General features: G+C 37.8%; 2 protein-coding genes across 2 annotated transcripts; one reads left to right on the top strand and one right to left on the bottom strand.

Annotated features, from left to right (window-relative positions):
- The first annotated feature begins 787 nt into the window (after positions 1-787).
- Positions 788-11,947, top strand: rps6kb1a (ribosomal protein S6 kinase b, polypeptide 1a). Its single transcript, XM_079247898.1, has 15 exons — positions 788-892; positions 1,727-1,770; positions 2,674-2,794; positions 4,961-5,029; positions 5,558-5,705; positions 5,844-5,901; positions 7,718-7,818; positions 7,968-8,058; positions 8,137-8,227; positions 8,317-8,424; positions 8,513-8,575; positions 8,723-8,800; positions 9,767-9,874; positions 10,624-10,736; positions 11,034-11,947. Exons 1-15 carry the CDS (start codon positions 821-823, stop codon positions 11,296-11,298), a joined length of 1,530 nt encoding a protein of 509 aa, XP_079104024.1. The 5' UTR covers positions 788-820; the 3' UTR covers positions 11,299-11,947.
- Positions 11,948-13,691: 1,744 nt separating this feature from the next.
- Positions 13,692-17,625, bottom strand: rnft1 (ring finger protein, transmembrane 1). The gene is made up of 9 exons (XM_079248219.1): positions 17,488-17,625; positions 16,592-17,061; positions 16,033-16,109; positions 15,845-15,945; positions 15,389-15,542; positions 15,145-15,303; positions 14,970-15,035; positions 14,785-14,886; positions 13,692-14,566 (listed from the first exon to the last, which is right to left on the bottom strand). Exons 1-9 carry the CDS (start codon positions 17,511-17,513, stop codon positions 14,432-14,434), a joined length of 1,290 nt encoding a protein of 429 aa, XP_079104345.1. The 5' UTR covers positions 17,514-17,625; the 3' UTR covers positions 13,692-14,431.
- Between the last annotated feature and the right edge of the window lie 796 nt (positions 17,626-18,421).

The following is an 18,421-nucleotide window of genomic DNA, read 5'->3' on the forward strand; positions in this document are numbered from 1 at the left end:
TTAAGAGACCAGAAGCACACCTTCAAGGTACGAAAAAGAGTTTTAAAGTGACATAAAGTACAAATTTGTACCATTTCGACCATAAGGGTACCTGCAGCATTGAAAAATGTAATGTTAATGGCTGTAATGTTACAAACTAGAGCAGAGTTGAGTGATGACAGTAGTACTACTTAACAGTCATTTACTGCACCAGACAATGAAGGTCAGATGCTGCAAACTAAGTGTATGGCTGGTCAGTATTTTGAGTTTTTGAAGATTATTTCTAGATTAAAGATAAGATAATATTGCTAAGTGGAATGGACCAGGCCTGATGCTGTGAAAACATAAAAAACATAACTTGATAAGGTGAGGTTGAACTTGATAAGGTACAAAAATAGACCAGAACCGAAGGGTACAGAAATGTCTCTCAAAAGAGTACACCCCCAGCGACAAGCATTTGTACCTTTTTAGGTACAAGCTGGTACCTCTATTTTTGAGTGTGTGTATATATATATATATATATATATATATATATATATATATATATATATATATATATATATATATATATATATATATATATATATAAAGAGGGTGCTGATTTCAGCTTTACTGTCATCATAAGTAACGTAATGTTTCCAAATAAAACTGGATCCCAGCCGAGCAGATGAGTACTGCCGGTAGCCGACACTAGAGGCTTTTATTCCGCCTCTGTTGTTTTGGTTAGCGGGCTAGCTTTAATGCTTTCCGCCGTAGCCGGTTGTAACGGCAATGGCTCTCACATGAGGCGGGGAACCGGGTCTGTGTTTCGCCATTAAACGCCAAGTGAAGTGTCGTGGACATGGCCGGGGTTTTCGACATCGATTTGGATCAACCGGAAGATAATGTCTCCGACGACGAACTTGAGGATGGGGTGAGTTTACATTTACAGGCAGGCTAATGCTGATAGCAAGCTAGTTAGCACCTAGCAGCACCGAGGCCTGCGTCAACGTGAATGGCCCGGCGTCCTTTATCGGACAGCGCATCGCCCACCCCTTTCCCGCGGATTCTGCTTTCGTCCCGTACAATAATAACCGCCCCTTGACAGAGCACACTTTTATTGCGTTTTTAAAAAATTACTCTCACCCTTTACCACAGTTAAGGTTTCCCTAAGATACACAAGCAGAAATTAAATTACCAGTTTGTGTGTGTGTGTAACTCCTTGTCCGACAATAGAAGTATACGTATTACATTGCTCTGCATCGGCATGTCAGCCGGGCGTTTATTGCTGTATAATAAGGTGTTAGTTATTCGAAACACCCCAGTTTGATGGTTCCTTTAACGTCTTCATGGACAATATGAGTGTTACAATAAAAAAAATATTCACTGTAGAGTAAAATAACATACTGAAGCCCAACCAATGCTAGCTAGACTGAGGCTAAAATCCTTGTTAGCAACATTTTCGTGTGTAAAGTTAACGAGAGGTTAGAAGTTCATGATTTATATATGGCTTTTGTCATGCTTTCTGTCAAGTTTGCCAAGTTGTATAACGCTACTAAAAACCAGACCGTCTATTTAATTACCCAACAAGTCTTAAGATCTAACACATAACTAGGTTAGTCAGAATATTTGGCTACAAAACTGACGAACACAAACTTAAAACGTTAAAAAAAAGTCTATATAACATTTTAAATAAATTAGGTTCCGTGGTAAATAAAAATAATGTTTGGTTATTAACGTGTGCTTCCACGTTGTGTCCTGTTTTTAGGGTCAGCTCGGTGAATATATGGACCAATGCAGTAACTTTGAATTGTGAGTATTTGCAGAACTGTGATTTACTGTATCACTGATGTCCACTGTATGTCTATCAGTCCCTATTTATTTATTTAGTAATTTATTCATTTATTTGACGGACAGCAGCTTGTATTGAAGATATGCACATTTACCAGCACTGATTTGATAAACGTTGCACTGATTTAATCCATATCATAATAATTTTGGAGCATCGTCAACCAACAGATCAAGTAGCTAAGATTGTGAACATTTGTACCAGCCAACACCCAAGTTGAAATCTGGTAACACTTAGCCACATGTTTTAATTTTAATAATTAATTCCATAAAACCCAGTGCCCTTTATGATGAGCTGATTAGAATCTTATCTAAATCTGTTGTAAGATCCATCTAATGGCTAAATGCACTTTTTCCTGTAGAGGGTGGAGAAGCTCTGGAGCTTTTCCAAGCAGATATTAGGCTGACACAGAAACAATCACTCACACTCATTTAGGCCAATTTAGATGAACTGACTGACCTACGAAGCTCTGCAGTGGTTAAATGATGCCTTAAAAAGAGGATGATTGGTGCCACCAACAGGCCACCCTGTAGTGCTTAACTTTTACCAATCAAAAGACTAAATTTCAAGACGTATTTAGTTGCAAAGCAAACGACAATATCCTTTTAGTAGATTTTTGCTTGAAAGCGGGATATGAAACTCTAGGAGCTGACACACATTTCTCAGAGTCAGCTGTATATTCCCCAGAATAAATCTGCTGTTTTATCCTCACCACTGCTCTGTTTAAACTTTAAGGCTCAACTTCTCGTGACATTTCAGTTTTATTACAATAGTGCTGAATGACCTGGATGTTGTCAGCATAATGGTGAGTCATTGTTTTGAATGCTGTATTTTCTCTACCTTTTTTCCCCACCTTCTTTTTTCAGTAACATGGACAACTGTGAGAAGTTTGAGATTTCAGAGAACAGCGTGAACAAGGGAACAGAGCAGATCAGACCTGAATGTTTTGAGCTGTTAAAAGTTTTGGGGAAAGGTGGCTATGGAAAGGTGAGGCCTCTCAGTTGATCTAAAAAATCTTCCACCAATACCTGTCTGCCCCTTGTGTTCTCCCTTTTTTTATGTTGTTACTTCAGATTTACTTTTTCAGACTTTGATTGTTGGTTGTTTACCCCTCTGACAAAAGGCCTGTTTTAAAAAGACATCTGTTAAATTAGGTGGTAATTAAAAACTTAGATTTTGCTTTGTTAAGATGTACGGAAATTATAATTATTTCCCAAAACTAAGGGAAAAACCCACCTTGTCATGTACTATTTTTGTCTTCAGACATGCTATTAAGCCACCCACACTACCCGTTTGTGGAAGAGGATGTTGCATAGGTCTTGAAATTTCTTTATTAAGGGACTGGAAGTTTGTCGTTTTGGGAAATTGAGCAATAATTTATCATCTTTCAGATGTAATTTTTGTTTGTTGTTGGGACAAAAAGTCTTACCTTAGATTGCCAGATAAATGTAAAACCAAATATTCCTTTACCTGGACAAAGCACAACTGTTTGGTATCTTATCTTAAAATCAGTCAGGATTTCAGTAGTGTGTACAAGGTTAATGCAGTCTGTTGTTGTTTTTATTTGTGTATCTTGACTTTTTTTAGTTGTAAAACAAACTATTTTTTGTGATTTATCTCTTAACTTTACAAAAACATTGCATGTCGGAGGTATTTTGGAAAAATTATGCAATATGTTTATCTTGGAGTGGTTTTATGACTAAGAAGTCCCTTTCTTTAACTTTGGGATTTCTGAACATAACAGAGAAGTTGGATTTTTTTTTGTTTTGATATCTCATCGTATTGTTCAAGTTTTGAAAGCATTTAGTTAGCCTGTTTTAAAACTGAGAGTCTGGACAGAGAAATTGCAAACATTTCTGTTTAGAAAATTAAAGTAGTCCCAAGTTTCATTAGACTCAATTTACAGCATCACAGTTGTGTTTATAGAAGGAAAGCATTTATTTTACTAGTTCCTTTTTGAATGCAAAATATATATTTGCATGATTTGGAAAAAAAAAAAGATTAAAAAGTCTGACATTAGAATCACAAAATTGACCAAAATTTGACCTTTGCTGTTTTAAAATGTCTTAATTAGATTGGTTTAGAGACTGTGAATGGTTGGCATCTATCCTAAAACCTCCAAAAACTAAAACACGGTTGTTGCTGCTGTGAAATTGCTGCTTGAGGCTGTTTAGTTAAAATCGTCAGTCTGAAAGAAAGCAACATTAAGGTGTGGAAATGTTATGACATGTCTATATTAAGTCTGTTTCGTTAACTTATTATCTGTTGATGCACATATACAGAGTTTTTGGCACAGCTCTCATTGGTTAAGGCAATAGTTCCCAAACTTTTTCTGCCTTTTTATAGACAACAACAATGTCAAGACCCTAATCACATGAATCAAAGAAACATATGAAGAAATGCGTCATGGAAGAGTCACTAGTTAACAATAGTTATTAGTTAACTAGCGTTGAAATTGTGTCGTATCAGAATTATTATTCATTTTTATGCTGTGGCATGAAGTCTTTTAAACCAGGAAACTCTGTAAACTACTTCAGGTGAGCCGGCCTTTCTGAGATGGTTTTTGCTTTCATAAAACAACTCTGCTATATGTTATAGGTGTTTTATTTCTAGTAACCGGCAGCCTTTTTTTGTGTGTTTAGGATTAAAAGTCCCCAAGTGGTGTTGGAACTTGTTTGTCTTCATTATTTATAATGTAGGATGATAATATTTTGATACAAGCAACAAACTGTGGTGTCTCTTCATTGGTCACAATTGATTATTACTGTTACTTGGCCATCACCTGGTCAGGTCCAAGGGCAGATATCCCCCATCATATTTTATTCTCTTTATTAAGTACTCAAACTCTGTTTTGTTGATTTGTCATCATTTCCCATTGGTTTACTTTCATAAATTAGTCCAGTGCCAAAATTCCCAAGTTTTATTTAGCCTTGCTGTGCTGCCCTGCCCGCTCCCCACTTTTGGAACCACTGGTTTAAGGTATATATACTGTAGCTGAAGATGTGATATAGATTTGGAAATATACTGAAATGTCTGGTACATCTGTTGGACGTGTCATCACTAGTTGCGTTGATCATATTTCAGCCAGTATGGCTGTATGTCTCAGACTCATCATGGTAAACCTTCTGTTTTCTACGATGTGAACCTTTACAGGTTTTTCAGGTTCGGAAGGTCTCTGGTGCAAACTCTGGAAAGATATTTGCTATGAAGGTTTTAAAGAAGGTGAGTTAATCTAATTTTTTTGTCTGTCAGCCATCAAAGGTGTCCCCACCTAGTGTACAAATCCTGTAGTGTAACGTTACAGAAGTCATGTCTTGAGTTAGCAAAAATTTCAAAAAGTTGCTCTGTGAATATTCATTTGACTTACCAGCTTTACACAAAGCATCTGGATGTTACTGTGAGCCTTTTCTGGTAACACACTGGTTTATTCAGCTATGCAGCTGAAAGGAAAAGCATTGGGCTCTTCTGAGCAGATCCTTCTGTTCAGCTTAACCTTCTCTCTGCTGCTTACACAGAGAGGAAGTGAACATGTTAACAAATGCAGTCATCTGTCATTGCTCAGAAGGCCTACACATGTTCCCAGAAGCTTAAAGTTTTTGTTCATTGAACTGCTGTACTCATCATCCTGACAACCTGATTCCTGCTCTGTCTCTGCATCTGATGCTGAAGCTTTACACACAAGGTAATGGCGTTCACTTTATTGTGTGCATATATAAACACCGGCACTATGGCTTTCTGTCCCCTTGCCAGGCCATGATTGTGCGTAATGCAAAGGACACAGCACACACCAAAGCTGAGAGGAGTATTTTGGAGGAGGTGAAGCATCCTTTCATTGTGGACCTGATCTATGCCTTTCAGACTGGGGGGAAGTTGTACCTCATTCTGGAATATCTTAGTGGTGAGCTTAGTGATTGTACATAAAATACACACGTGTGTTTTCACAAATTATCTTTCTTTTTGTGGTTTGGTCCTGAAACATAGGAGGTATGTTTATTTTTCGTACATTTGAGTGATTTTTCATATGTTATGCTTGCAGGTGGGGAGTTGTTTATGCAGCTGGAAAGAGAGGGTATCTTCATGGAAGACACAGCCTGGTGAGTTATTTTACTGGTAGATCCCGCCCGCATGACATGAAATTAGACTTTGTGTTTATTCTGAATTATGGCCAATGTTTGTAGCTCTGCATTAAAAGAAAAAGAGATTTTTTTTTAAATGATTATAGTCACATTTAAAAAAAAAAAAAAAAAAAAAAAAAAAAAGATTTTTCATCAATTTTTTTGCTCACACTTATGACACATTTATAAAGTTTTAATATAGTTTCATGTCATTAGCATTAGAGATTTCCATACTCCCCAATGTAACCAGACTTAAGTACTTTTTTTTTTAGTCCATTTTACTGTTTTTATCACTTACGACGTGGCTGTATTTATTCCAAATACAGTGAAGTGGCTGTCTCTTTGTTAACAAAATGTTAACACACAAATGGATATGTTCTGCAAGGAAATTCTCAAACAGGAAATTCAAGTCATGAGGGTTTGTGTCCACACAGCACTTTTTCCTGAGTGCCAGAGCTTTTATGTAATTGTTCCCAATGAGTAAAGTGTGTGGCTGCCAACAGGACATTTTTTTCTGCAGCTGCTCCAAAAGTTTTAAGCTGAAAATATAACTTTTTATTACAATGTGTCATTGTAGTGGTTTTTATCAGGGCAACGTACTATACAAGGTCAGAAGCTGTCACCCAGGTAGCCAAGAGAATGAAAGATCAGCATATTAAGCTAGTTTTTCAGCTAGTTATGACTGACATTTTAGACACAAATGGTCAGAACAAAGAGTGACATCCATACATTTCCTGCCTATGTGCACAAAGGATGTTGTGGGAACAAATCAGGCAGACACTAAATGTTGGGGATGGTAATATTAACTAGAAAACTAGATGGTAATATTAACTAGAAAAGCACTTGGAGAGCGCAAACCTCTGCCAATCACAATGTTAAAGAATCCTTTAAAAAAGGTCCTGGAACCAAACAGTGAACTGGATCACTGGCAAAATTAAATCAGTCCTTCCTTTTCACATTTCCAACAACTCATGAAAATGTCATGAAAATCCATCCATAATGTTTTGAGCTATCTTGAACACAAACAAACAGATAAATGGTAAAAACATAACCTCCTTGGCAGAGGTAATCATGTGAAGAAGATCCTAAAGAAGCTGCTGTCTTCCCTTCAGGTGACAGAGGATCACTCACACACAGCAGTGCAGATCATCTCCAAACCCTCTGAAACTAGCCCTACTTACAATTTTACTTTAATCAGTCCTAAACATGTCTGGAAATTGACTTCTAACAGTAACACTTCCACAAGCATGTGATATTCATTATACAGCTGTGTCAGACAGATGTCGTCTTAGACTGACCTCTCTGCTGTGCGACTGTTGACTTGAGTTATGGCAGGCTGATTTGTTTTAGACCAAATGTCTCTTTTCTGCCTGCGGTAGGAAACTATGTCAATTCATAAATTGTAGAATGACAAGTAGCATGCTAATACAGCGTAAATAGAGAGTTTGTTTGTGACAGAACAGCAGATAAAATGGAGAGTTTTGTTTGCTTCAAAACATTTATAAATATCTGAGTCTGTTTTTTTTTTTGTTTTTTTTAAATTAAATACTGACAGGGAATACTTCTCAGCACACTGGCAGGGCTTTTGTCTGCAACATGCATGGTGTGGCAATGTGAGGATTAAATGGAACAGGCACTGTAGTGCTTGTGTCTCCGTTTGTAAATACAGCATGTAGATAAAAATAGTTACAATACATTATTTTAAGTTTTTGAATGAATAAGGGGTTTAGATAAAGGGAAAGAAACTGTATAGAGGTATTTGACTTTAATATTTGTCGTCTGTTATTGTCAAAAGTTTCTACCTGGCTGAGATTTCCATGGCACTGGGTCATCTGCACCAGAAGGGCATCATCTATAGAGACTTGAAGCCTGAGAACATCATGCTCAGCAACACTGGTAATGTTACTAAGGCAGATTAACAGGTCACATGTGAAATGCTCACAGCTAATAAATGTGGCCTATTGCGCTCTTTTTTTTCTAAACCTAATAATGATTTGTTGCTTGGTGGCTAATTTCCTTTAATGTAAAATGCACCTACTTTCCAGGACATGTGAAGCTGACAGACTTTGGTCTGTGCAAAGAATCCATCCATGACGGAACAGTCACCCACACCTTCTGTGGCACCATTGAATACATGTATGGTACAAGCAAAACTTCCTACTTCTTGCATAGTGTGTCTGTTGTATCACCATGTCCTCCTTTCTCCTTCCTCAGGGCTCCAGAGATCCTCATGAGGAGTGGACACAATCGAGCCGTGGACTGGTGGAGTCTGGGAGCGCTCATGTACGACATGCTGACAGGAGCAGTAAGTTAAAGCTATCTATCACATTGCTAGACATTGAATGAAGCATTACATGTAGCTGAGCATTCATTTGACATCTGCTACTCTCTCAGCCTCCATTCACAGGTGAAAACAGAAAGAAAACAATTGACAAAATCTTGAAATGCAAACTCAGCCTTCCACCTTACCTCACACAAGAAGCCAGGGACCTCCTAAAAAAGGTGAGTAATTTGAAGACTCCCTAGTTTCCCATGAGTCACTTGTATTTACAGTAACATCCGGTAATACTTTTTTTTTTCTTTCTTGCAGCTGCTGAAACGAAGTGCCTCAACAAGACTCGGGGCTGGACCAGGAGATTCTGCTGAGGTCCAGGTAAACAGAAGCACTGGGATTCACATGTTCACTTCTAACATTCTGGTTTGGGATGTAATGCTTTTAATCCAGGCAGGAAATAACTGAGAACTTGCTGATGCTTGTACATTTCTAAAATAAAAACATTAGAATTGTGGTGTCTTCCAGGCCCACCCATTCTTCCGACATATAAACTGGGATGACCTCCTTGCTCGCAAAGTAGAGCCTCCATTTAAACCATTTCTGGTGAGTTTGATTTCTGTCTGGTAACTTCCTGTGACATGTCAGAGCTTTGGGTTGAAGTTAAGGTTGAATAGTCTTTTCCTCTACTGTATTTGGCATGCAGTCAAAGAAAGGTATCAGAAGAGATTTGGAAGGATGAATGAAAAATACAACATCGTTGCAATGATGTTTGAATATAGAACCACACTGACGACATTGAACTTGTTGTTTTGTGCCCTGAAACTGCAAATGTGCAAATATTATTCAGACAAATGATTTAAAATAAATGGCAACAACAAAAAAAATAAAACAAAAGATCGTATTTTTATCTTCATTATCTTCATTCTTTCATTCACCCGTAGCCATCAGTTGTCCTTTCACAGAATGGTCACCATCTGAGACCCTTTCTGCTCCTCCATTGTGATTAAAGCTTGTTACATCCTCCACGATAAGTGAGAACTTTGTTCTTGCTCTCAAGGCCACAAGAACAAGGATAAAAATAATTTTATGTCTGGTTCGTTCATACTCAACAAGAAGCTTTATCTGCAGCGGGGACAGATCACTGCGGGTGCCGTTGTCTGCTTTTCCGTGCAATAAACCCGGTTATTTCATATCTAACAAGAAACTTTTGTCCACGGCTGCATCTGAATGTTTAAATGTCATGTTTTGTGAAAATTGTTCGTACTTTCTTACCACCTTGATCAGCTGTTTTTTTTTTTTTTTTTTTAAACAATCTGTTTTAGCTGCATCAGCAAAAATGTGGAAGCAGCAACTTTGCATTTCCGTGTTAATAACGCCCACTTTAAGTGTCCAACCAAACACACAATACTTCTCAGAGCCCAACAGCCCGATGTGTCAAGAGCGGTCTTTAATCACGTCCATGAGAACAAAATGACATCATTTTTCTTCCTAGGGCCTCGAGAACGAGAAAAAAGTTCTTGCTTCTCTTGGAGTTTGTAGTAGGGTTAATAGATATTCTTATTTTGGCAGCAATCAGCTGATGATGCCAGCCAGTTTGACTCCAAGTTCACCAGCCAGACTCCAGTAGACAGCCCTGATGACTCCACGCTCAGCGAAAGTGCTAATCAAGTCTTCCTGGTGAGTTTCTGGCGCCATACGGCTCAGTACGCAGCTTTGCTCTCTTCCAACCTCTAAAGTATCATCTGTATTGAGAGGATTAGCTTTATTATGAGTGTGTAGACTGCTAAAGCACTGCACATTGTGTCTGCATGTAACTTCAGGCCATCATAAAAATAAAAAAATATTTGGAGAAATCTTTATTTTGAGTTTTAAAATCTCTGAAAAAAATCTCTGAATCACGGCAAAACCCACAGAAGTTTTGGACTTTAAAAAAAATAAGGTGGATAACCTGGAGTCATTCCAATAAAAGAGATGCTAATGCAAAATACAAAAGATGTACTTTTAGGGTGATTGTTTCAGAAGTATTTTGTAAACATTGGACTGTTGTTCTACAACATTAAACTTTGCAGGTGATGTTGCAGAACTGTAGTGGGCTAGGTATTTTTAGTGCTACATACTTGCACCCTTTACTGTTTGTGTTTAGTCTGGAAATAGATCTGTGAAACTGAGGCCAAAACTGGACAAAATGCCCCCTTTTATTTTTTTTTTTCCCCAGCAATCTGGTCTTACGAGAATCCGTTAATGCATCCCATGTGTTTTACTCCTGCTAGTCTTCCTGGAAGCTTCGCTCACTGTTACACCACATTGCATGATATGGTTTACTCCGTGTTTCATTGCTCATCATCAGCTGTGGGTTGTTTTTGGAAGACTGCCTTTGAAGAGGTGGACTTGCATCTCACTGTTGTCGTCCCCCACCTCTTTCCCAGGGTTTTACATACGTAGCTCCATCTGTGCTTGAAAACGTTAAAGAGAAGTTCTCTTTTGAGCCAAAGGTCCGCTCACCGCGGAAGTTCCCTGGAAGCCCAAGAACACCTGTGAGGTAACGGCATGTTGTTTTTCTCTAAAACTCTGTTGAATCATATTGATCATTAACAAAATTTTCCAAAACAAGTCTCCCACTCGCTGATGATTCACTTGCTGGCTTTGTATAAGTAGCCTGCATGAATCTGTTGTCTTTTTCAGCGCTGTGACAGCTGGTTATGATGGTTTTAGAATAATTTGCTCTTTTTGAAATAAAAAAAAAAAAATCACACAATGTGAAACATATGACCGTTTTTGTGACCTTGTGTGTGTAACTCAGGAGAATAACACAAGTATCTTGTTTCTTCTTCTAAAGTCCATTGAAGTTTGCAGGAGGGGACTGCTGGCCCCGGGGGCCCTTGCTGACCAGCAGCCCATCTCTGCCGTCTTCTAGCAGTTTTTTTGACCAACCTATGGATGTATCAACAGTTGAGCAAATGGACACAAGCAGCAGTGGCACCTCTGAAGTGTCTGCTCCCCTTCCCATCAGACACCCTTCAGGCATCAGCGCAGGACCCTACAAAAAGCAGGCCTATCCCATGAACTCCAAGCGGCCTGAACACCTGCGAATGAACCTATGACGCTTGGCTTGCACATGAACTTTAGCTGTCTTTCAATTTCTCCTCCTCTTCCTTTTTTTTATTATTTTATTTTAGATACTTTACGATTATTTTTTTTTGTCTGAAAACTTGACTGACACTGTAAACGCTGATCACCAGCTCTTCCAGCAGCTCCCTCCCTGCCTTAGCCTCCCAGTTCCTCTGTACTCAGCCTAGCTTCCTCAGCTGATTTCTGATCAGTGAGTGTGAGTGGAAATTCAGTTATGTGGTTTTCTTCTAATGGCTGAGGTGGTTTTGATGTACCGATTTGGCATTATCATACGATTGTCTGGTGCTCCTTTTCCTTTTTTTTTTTTTTTTTTGTTGAAACTAGTGATCAGAAAGGACACACACTCATCCAAAAATCTGCTGGATTTGATGCCTGATCAAATGACAGGCATGGAGAAAGAACAGAAGGAAGTCCCGTATTTAATTGCATCTGCTGCACATAAAATCATTTACGGGTGCTCTTTAGTGTGCAGATCCATCTGTTCTTTTTGCATTATTTCCCTGTCAAGATAAGAAAATTTAGGTTATGATTTCAGTAAGAAATTACCAGAAAGCATTTTCAGAATAAACAAATCATCTAGTTGCCTTTGTCATGGGACCATGGTTAGAAAGAAGTAGGTGGAGCAGGATTGAGGAGAAGCATCCACAAAAAGATAAGTGAAATGTCACAGTGGGCATCACTTCCACCACTTGTTGGCTTTAGGACTTTTGTCTAAAAGCATTGAGCAGTTCCTTTGTTTTGAATGTAAACACTCCAGAAGCCTTTTTTTTTTTTTTTTTTTTTTTTTAAATGCATCACCTAAATCTGTGCTTATTTCACTCCTGCAGTCACTCTGACCACCAGGACTGCTTGATGACACAAAATACTGAGCCAGATTGGTATCACTGCCTTGTACCGATTCAGGCTACATTCTTTTTGTTCCAACAACAAGGCTCTTAGTGACCATATGGGATAAACCCGAATCCATGTTAGTAGACCATCGACCGAAACTTGTCTGAGCTGAGACGTTTGTTTGATTTGCTTTGCCGTGATGTAAAACTCCCCGTTGCGTCATATAAAAACTGACCACAGGGTTTTATGCAGATTGTTTAAACTGTAATCCAAATACTTGGGAGTTTACTGAAAAGGCCAAAAGTACTGTTTTGATTAGCCAAAACAGTTTTTTTTCCCTGCTAAACATTAGAAAACACAAGATTTATCAAAGATTTCAAGTGTTTTCATAATGTGACTTTATTTTTTTTTAATCATGCTGACTTTGTTTCTTGTATGTTTGTTTTTGCAAGATAACGATGCAGATATTTTTCCGACATGTTTGGGGCTTGTGGAAGAGGAAAGCGAGGTTGTAATAACACATCTGCGTCCAGCTGAACTTGATTCTTCTATCATTCTGGTAAAACTGTATTTTAGAGCAGTCACTCCGCTTTAATCCCCGTGAAGTTTGTTTTTGTATTTATTTCAAGTGCCATTGTGCTTGGCTGCATTATGCACACTATGCAATCTATGTATTTATTGTGTAGTATTACAAAGGCAGCAGAATGTGTGATTTCTTACGTCATAATGACCATGTACAGTTTGATTTTTTTTTTCTTTTGTTTGTTTCTACACAACACACAACCTCAGATGCAGCTTTTAATTTACATTTGGTTCAGATGTCTTACAGTATTTATTTTGTGCCATGTTATCACATTCAAAGGGGATATTCTGAAGACGTTTTGATATTTAAGAGACGTGGATATTTCTTGCTCCAAACTTTTCTTGGGTGCAGTGCTTAAAAATAACATATTGCAGGAAAAAAAAAACTAATGAGAGTGGCATTGTGCCTTTGGTTACAGTGTACGTTCTGTATGTACAATTAGCTGTAAATTATAGTGTGTATGGATTATTCTGAGATTGGCTGAGTTCCTCTTAGGCCTCTAGGATGCACATATCTTTGCTTTACCAGTTCATTGTGATATCTGTGACTCAGTTAGGTCTACAGGAGGATACGCTTGAGTTGCACCTTCCAGAGAGAGGTTTGACAATGACCATCTTATCAAGTTTACTTTACACATCTTTTAATAAGGGATGTTTATTGTTCTCTGGTGGGCATTGGGCATAATTTCTGTTTGCAGTCCTCATTTGAAGGGGCAGGTGTTTCAATGGCATTAATCATGTACATAGTGGATTCAAAATAAATACATGCAATTCACTGATGTTTTTCTAAGCCTCGGGGACTGATTTTATTTTTCAACATTTACGTATTCTTTTAGCTTTTCAGTCAAAATAAGAAGTCAAAACTCAAGGATAAATTTAAATTTAGATCTTTATTCAGATAGTTTATAATTAAAAATAAGAGTGAAATAATTCTTAATAAAATAGACCCACTCTTTGGTAGTTTTTTTGTTTTTTTTTAACAAGAATAAATTCACCCCTATAAAAAATAATTTATGTTAGTCAATGACAAATGTACACAAAGCTGAAAGAAGAATGCAAACCTACTCCAACATGTAGGATTGAATGTTTCAGCCTGTTTTCATGCGTTGCTGTGTACTCAGCCTCTGTAAAGCCTTTGCTGTGTCAAAAAACCCAATTGCCCACTGAGCAACTGGTTTGAGTGGATTTTTTTTTTTTTAAACACTTGAGCAGACATGAAGCTGTTCACGTTTATACTGTTACGATTACAAATCAGAAACACTGGATAAAGACGGTTCGTGTGTTGCATTTGATCAAATGTGTGAAAAAGGAAAGGTTTGTTTAAAATACTTTTTTCCATATACATCTATATAACTCATCCGTTGCCATATTTACAAGAAGAAACTGTGCACTTCATATTTCTGCCTCTTTAGGAAAGTTTGTTGTCTTGAAAAAAGTAAATACAACACAAATAGAAATAACCACAAATGGAAATAACAAAAAACGATTAAAAAAAAAAAAAGAAAAGACAAAACAAATTTCAACTAAGTAGGGATGTTCTAGTGAAGACGTCAAACTTTGGCCCACAGGGGAGCCCAGCCCTTAGTGAAGAAACAGTGTGCACGACGTTATCTCAGTGGGGTTTGGAAAAAAAAAAAATACTACGAAGATGCTAATACCATACTCAAAAGCTCAGTGTCTGTGCATTGTTAGTCAATAAATCTGCAGGTGAGGAGATGTAGCACCGTCTCTCCATTTGTAGACCTTCTCTGTGATGACTGTGCGACACAGAGGGCAGCTCTTCTCCCGGTGAAACCAAAGAGCGATGCACTCGTCACAGAAAATGTGCTGCAGAGACGTAAAAACATGTCAGACTGATTCAAGAACAAAGACTTTGGTTGAATTGTTATAATTAAATTGGAAAGAGTTTGGGGAAAAATAAGATGTGCAAAGAAAACCTAATTTCAATTAAGTCAACTCTTTAGAATATAAAAAAAAAGATTAATGTCCAGCATATCTGGCTATCTCGTAGCTCCAAACAGCCCGGTGCACGCTGACGGTTTTACCTGACATAGCAGAGCTCGAGGCTCCCTGTACTCTCCCTGGCAGATGGGACACACATCTCCAGCCTCACTGCACTGACTCCTTGTTGCAGCCGTGCCTGTATGCTGGAAAAGTAAACACAAACACTCCAATACAGCCGCTTAGTCTGAACAGTTGCTGTTTAAGTATGAAGTTGTAAGCCACAGACCTCGCCCACTAGAAACATCTTCATAGTTTTTACTAAAGACATCCACTGGCTGTACAATCCTAAAAGCTGAAAGTGAAAGATTTAAATAGCATTTTTAATTTAGAGTATTAATGTAGATGGAGGCTTTCAACATTTATACATCACAGCAATCTGTGGCATATTTGTGGGATCGTACCTTTAATATGAGGTAGAGCAAAGCCAGCAGGACCCCTAGTGTGAGGCCAGGGGCGCCATCAGTCTCCTCGTAGGTGACCAGGTAGCGGAACCACAGAGGAACAGGTGCTGTAGCCTGGTGAACTTGACCCAGCTCCTCAGTCAACATCAGCCACTGCCCCTGAAGACATAAACATGATTAAGACACTTACTGTTAAATTTCTTGACTTGTCCAACAGTCCTAAAGAGAAGTCAGCCTGTCACACCTGTGTTCGGTAAGTCACCAGTGAGGAGGGCAGCAGCACAATAAGGCACTTAATTTCCATAAAGATGAACTTTATTATGAAGTTTGTGACTCCGACTGCCCAGAGGATCTCCCAGAAACCCAGCGGGTCAATGGTTGGACTGAGGAAGATGAGGCTAGAGTGCAGAAAGCATTCAGGTTAGTTAAAAATTATTCTCTTTTACACACTTTACTAGATTCATGATTTAGACATTTTATTTTTTTCCCTATTTTACAAGTCAAGAAAATGTTTTATTAAGAATCAAGAAATATTGAAGTGGTGTAACAGGTGCAAAATAACAAAAGCATGTCAAACAACATCAGTGAACACTTTATGCAACAAGGCAAAAGAAGGGCATATAAAGATAAATATTAGCACTGAATCAATAACTTTGCGTATTGAGATTAAAAAATAAAGCGAGAAGTGAGTGAGTCTTACCAATGGTAAAGTGTCTCAGTGAGAAAGGTGTAGTAAAGCAGGAGGGTGGAGGAGATCAGGAAGAGGAGTAACCATACGCACTGCAGCTTGGAGTGACGATCCTGAGGATGCAAACAGGTAGAAATCCAGTTTTAGGAAATTTAAAACCCATATTTATGATAAATATACCGTGAAGTTCTTTGACTTGCCTGAAGAAAGACTTGAGTTTGAATGTTTTTATTCACGTATAAGAAAGTTGTCAGGAGGCCAACACCAACCGCTAAACCTGGTAAAATGATGAGAGATTAGAAATTGTGGTTTAGTGGTGGGAAAATAAAATAGAAAAATCAAAAATCGGGATTTTTTTTGCTTCACAATTTTAAAAAAGAATTTTTTTTTGTCAAAAAATTTTTTTTTTTTTTTTTTTTTAATTTTTTCAAATAAATAAAAATAATCCATTATAAATTTTTTGTCATTTTTATTATTTTTATTGATCTTTTAACTTGTCTTTTTAAATGATGATCTGGCTGCTGTGTTATTTTCCCCTCATTGAAATCAAGAAAAATGACAAGCAACGAGAAAGTTTTATTGATTTATTTTGTTTTTAATCTACAAAAATCAGCAATATCAAAGAATTGTGAAAATCGCAATTTAAATCGAATTGGCACCAAAAAAATCGGAATCAAATTGGGACAAAAGCATATCGTCACAACCCTATTGTAGTTTGTTTATAGTTGCAGTTACGGTGTTAGTTGAACTCATCCTTACCTAGAGCATGCTGGATGACTAGCTTAGCACACAGTATGATGAGAAAAGGAAGACTTTTCTGAAGCCAGCGGAATAAACAGCGAAGCTCAGACATTGAGGTGCTGGGTTCTCCAGAATCCACATCAGAATCTGGAGGATCAATCTCGAGGTCTGAGTTGCTGTGGAGCCGTGCTCCAGTGTGTCCATGTGAATGTGAATGGGAGTGGGAGTGGCTGTGGGAGTTGACCCTGGACCTCCTGGATGATGCACCTCCACTTGATTCCCCAGAGCCTCCAGTCATGGATACCCGCACCTCACTGGTTTCAGCACCAGTGGCAGCAGCAGCAGCAGCAACAACTGGTGGTCTGGTGAGAAGCTCTGGTTGCAGAGTGAGGGACAAACCATTTCCTGCATGGACACCCCGCTCACTTGAATTAGGCTGCATTACAGTAGGAGACTCCCTCAGTTTCACTGCTCTTCTGAAATCACTCCTGTGAAATAAATCACAAGTCAGTAGCAGATCAGTTAAAGAAAACTGCATTATTTGGAGGTTACCATTTAATTAAACGACTTTCAATTTATCTGAAAGGCTCAGATGTAAGAGACATACACTGTATATTTGTGTTGCAATTCAATTTAAACTCAATTACTGTTGTTGATTAGCTTAAGTTTTGTTTTCTTCACTTAAAATGAACTAGAAACTAATAACTGACCGAAACAGCATTCCGTAAATCCAATCCACTTTAACAGTAATCAATACTGTCATTTTACTCACGTATTTTTGAGTAATAAACTCAAGTAGCTTAGAAACAGAGACATAACAAACAGCTGTTTCCGAAACATAGCTAGCCTTTAGCATTAGCAACTAAACCAACATATGTTTTCTATCAGTCCGTGCCGATAAAGCTTCAGCTCACCTTTCATTCTGCACCCGGAGTTTCATGGTAAGTCCTTAGTCCCCATCTAGTACAAAATCCAAATCACCCAACGAAACGAAAGCTAAAGTTAACCAAAAAATAAAACTAAATTGTTAGCTCTTAAGCGAAGCCGTGTAGGACATTTTGACGTAGTAAGCTAGCTTCTTCGACTGAATATTTTATCTCGTATTGGTGTAAAATTTCCACATTATCGCCATCTACTGGACACTTTTTATAACGACACTAATAAAAAATGTATTACTGTACAATAAATGCTTACTTTATCATTATTTTTTAATTGAGTTGTGGACTGTTTTTTTATGTGTTGGATTATGTTGATTTATATTTTTGCTAGTAAAAGAAGATCTGGAAAAGTGACAATAAAACTCGCTTCTTCGACTGAATATTTACTTTATATTGGTGTAAAATTCCACATTACCTCCATTTACTGGACACTTTTTTATAGCTACACTTGTGAAAAATATATTACTATACAATAAATGCTTACTTTATAATTATTTTTTAATTTAATTGTGAACTGTTTTTGGTATATGTCAGATTAGTTTGATTTATATTCTTGCTAGTCAAAGAAAATCTGGAAAAATGACAGTAAAACTTAAAGGACTGTATACCTGTGCTGAATAATACGACAAGCAGCGCTGAAGTAGTTCTTCACAGTTTATTTGTTCACACAGCATTTATCTATAAACAAGTTATTCACAGGGAAATTGTGGGAAAAGCATTGACCTCAAACATTAGATGTAATTTAATTAAAAGCTAATGCTGTTATGACTTCAAGTTTTGTTTCACTGCGACAAATCACTTTCTTGCTCACCTGGAAAAGCAACCATGACTTTTCCTTGTTGGTCAGAGCCTTGACCTTTGGTGTTAACCTTTGTTTCTGTATTCATGTAAAGCATTTGCAATGAAAGCT

This window comes from Telmatherina bonti (genome assembly GCF_933228915.1).
Source record: "Telmatherina bonti genome assembly, chromosome: 10".
Taxonomy (NCBI): Eukaryota; Metazoa; Chordata; class Actinopteri; order Atheriniformes; family Telmatherinidae; genus Telmatherina; species Telmatherina bonti.

Excerpts from the sequence above, each read along its gene's own strand:
- rps6kb1a (XM_079247898.1), top strand. The coding sequence starts at position 821 with ATGGCCGGGGTTTTCGACATCGATTTGGATCAACCGGAAGATAATGTC. Across the intron at positions 2,795-4,960 it reads GGAAAGGTGGCTATGGAAAG|GTTTTTCAGGTTCGGAAGGT; the intron begins GTGAGGCCTCTC and ends GAACCTTTACAG. Across the intron at positions 10,737-11,033 it reads AGCCCAAGAACACCTGTGAG|TCCATTGAAGTTTGCAGGAG; the intron begins GTAACGGCATGT and ends CTTCTTCTAAAG.
- rnft1 (XM_079248219.1), bottom strand. The coding sequence starts at position 17,513 with ATGAAACTCCGGGTGCAGAATGAAAG. Across the intron at positions 15,946-16,032 it reads AAACTCAAGTCTTTCTTCAG|GATCGTCACTCCAAGCTGCA; the intron begins GCAAGTCAAAGA and ends TTGCATCCTCAG. Across the intron at positions 15,304-15,388 it reads TGGTGACTTACCGAACACAG|GGGCAGTGGCTGATGTTGAC; the intron begins GTGTGACAGGCT and ends TTATGTCTTCAG.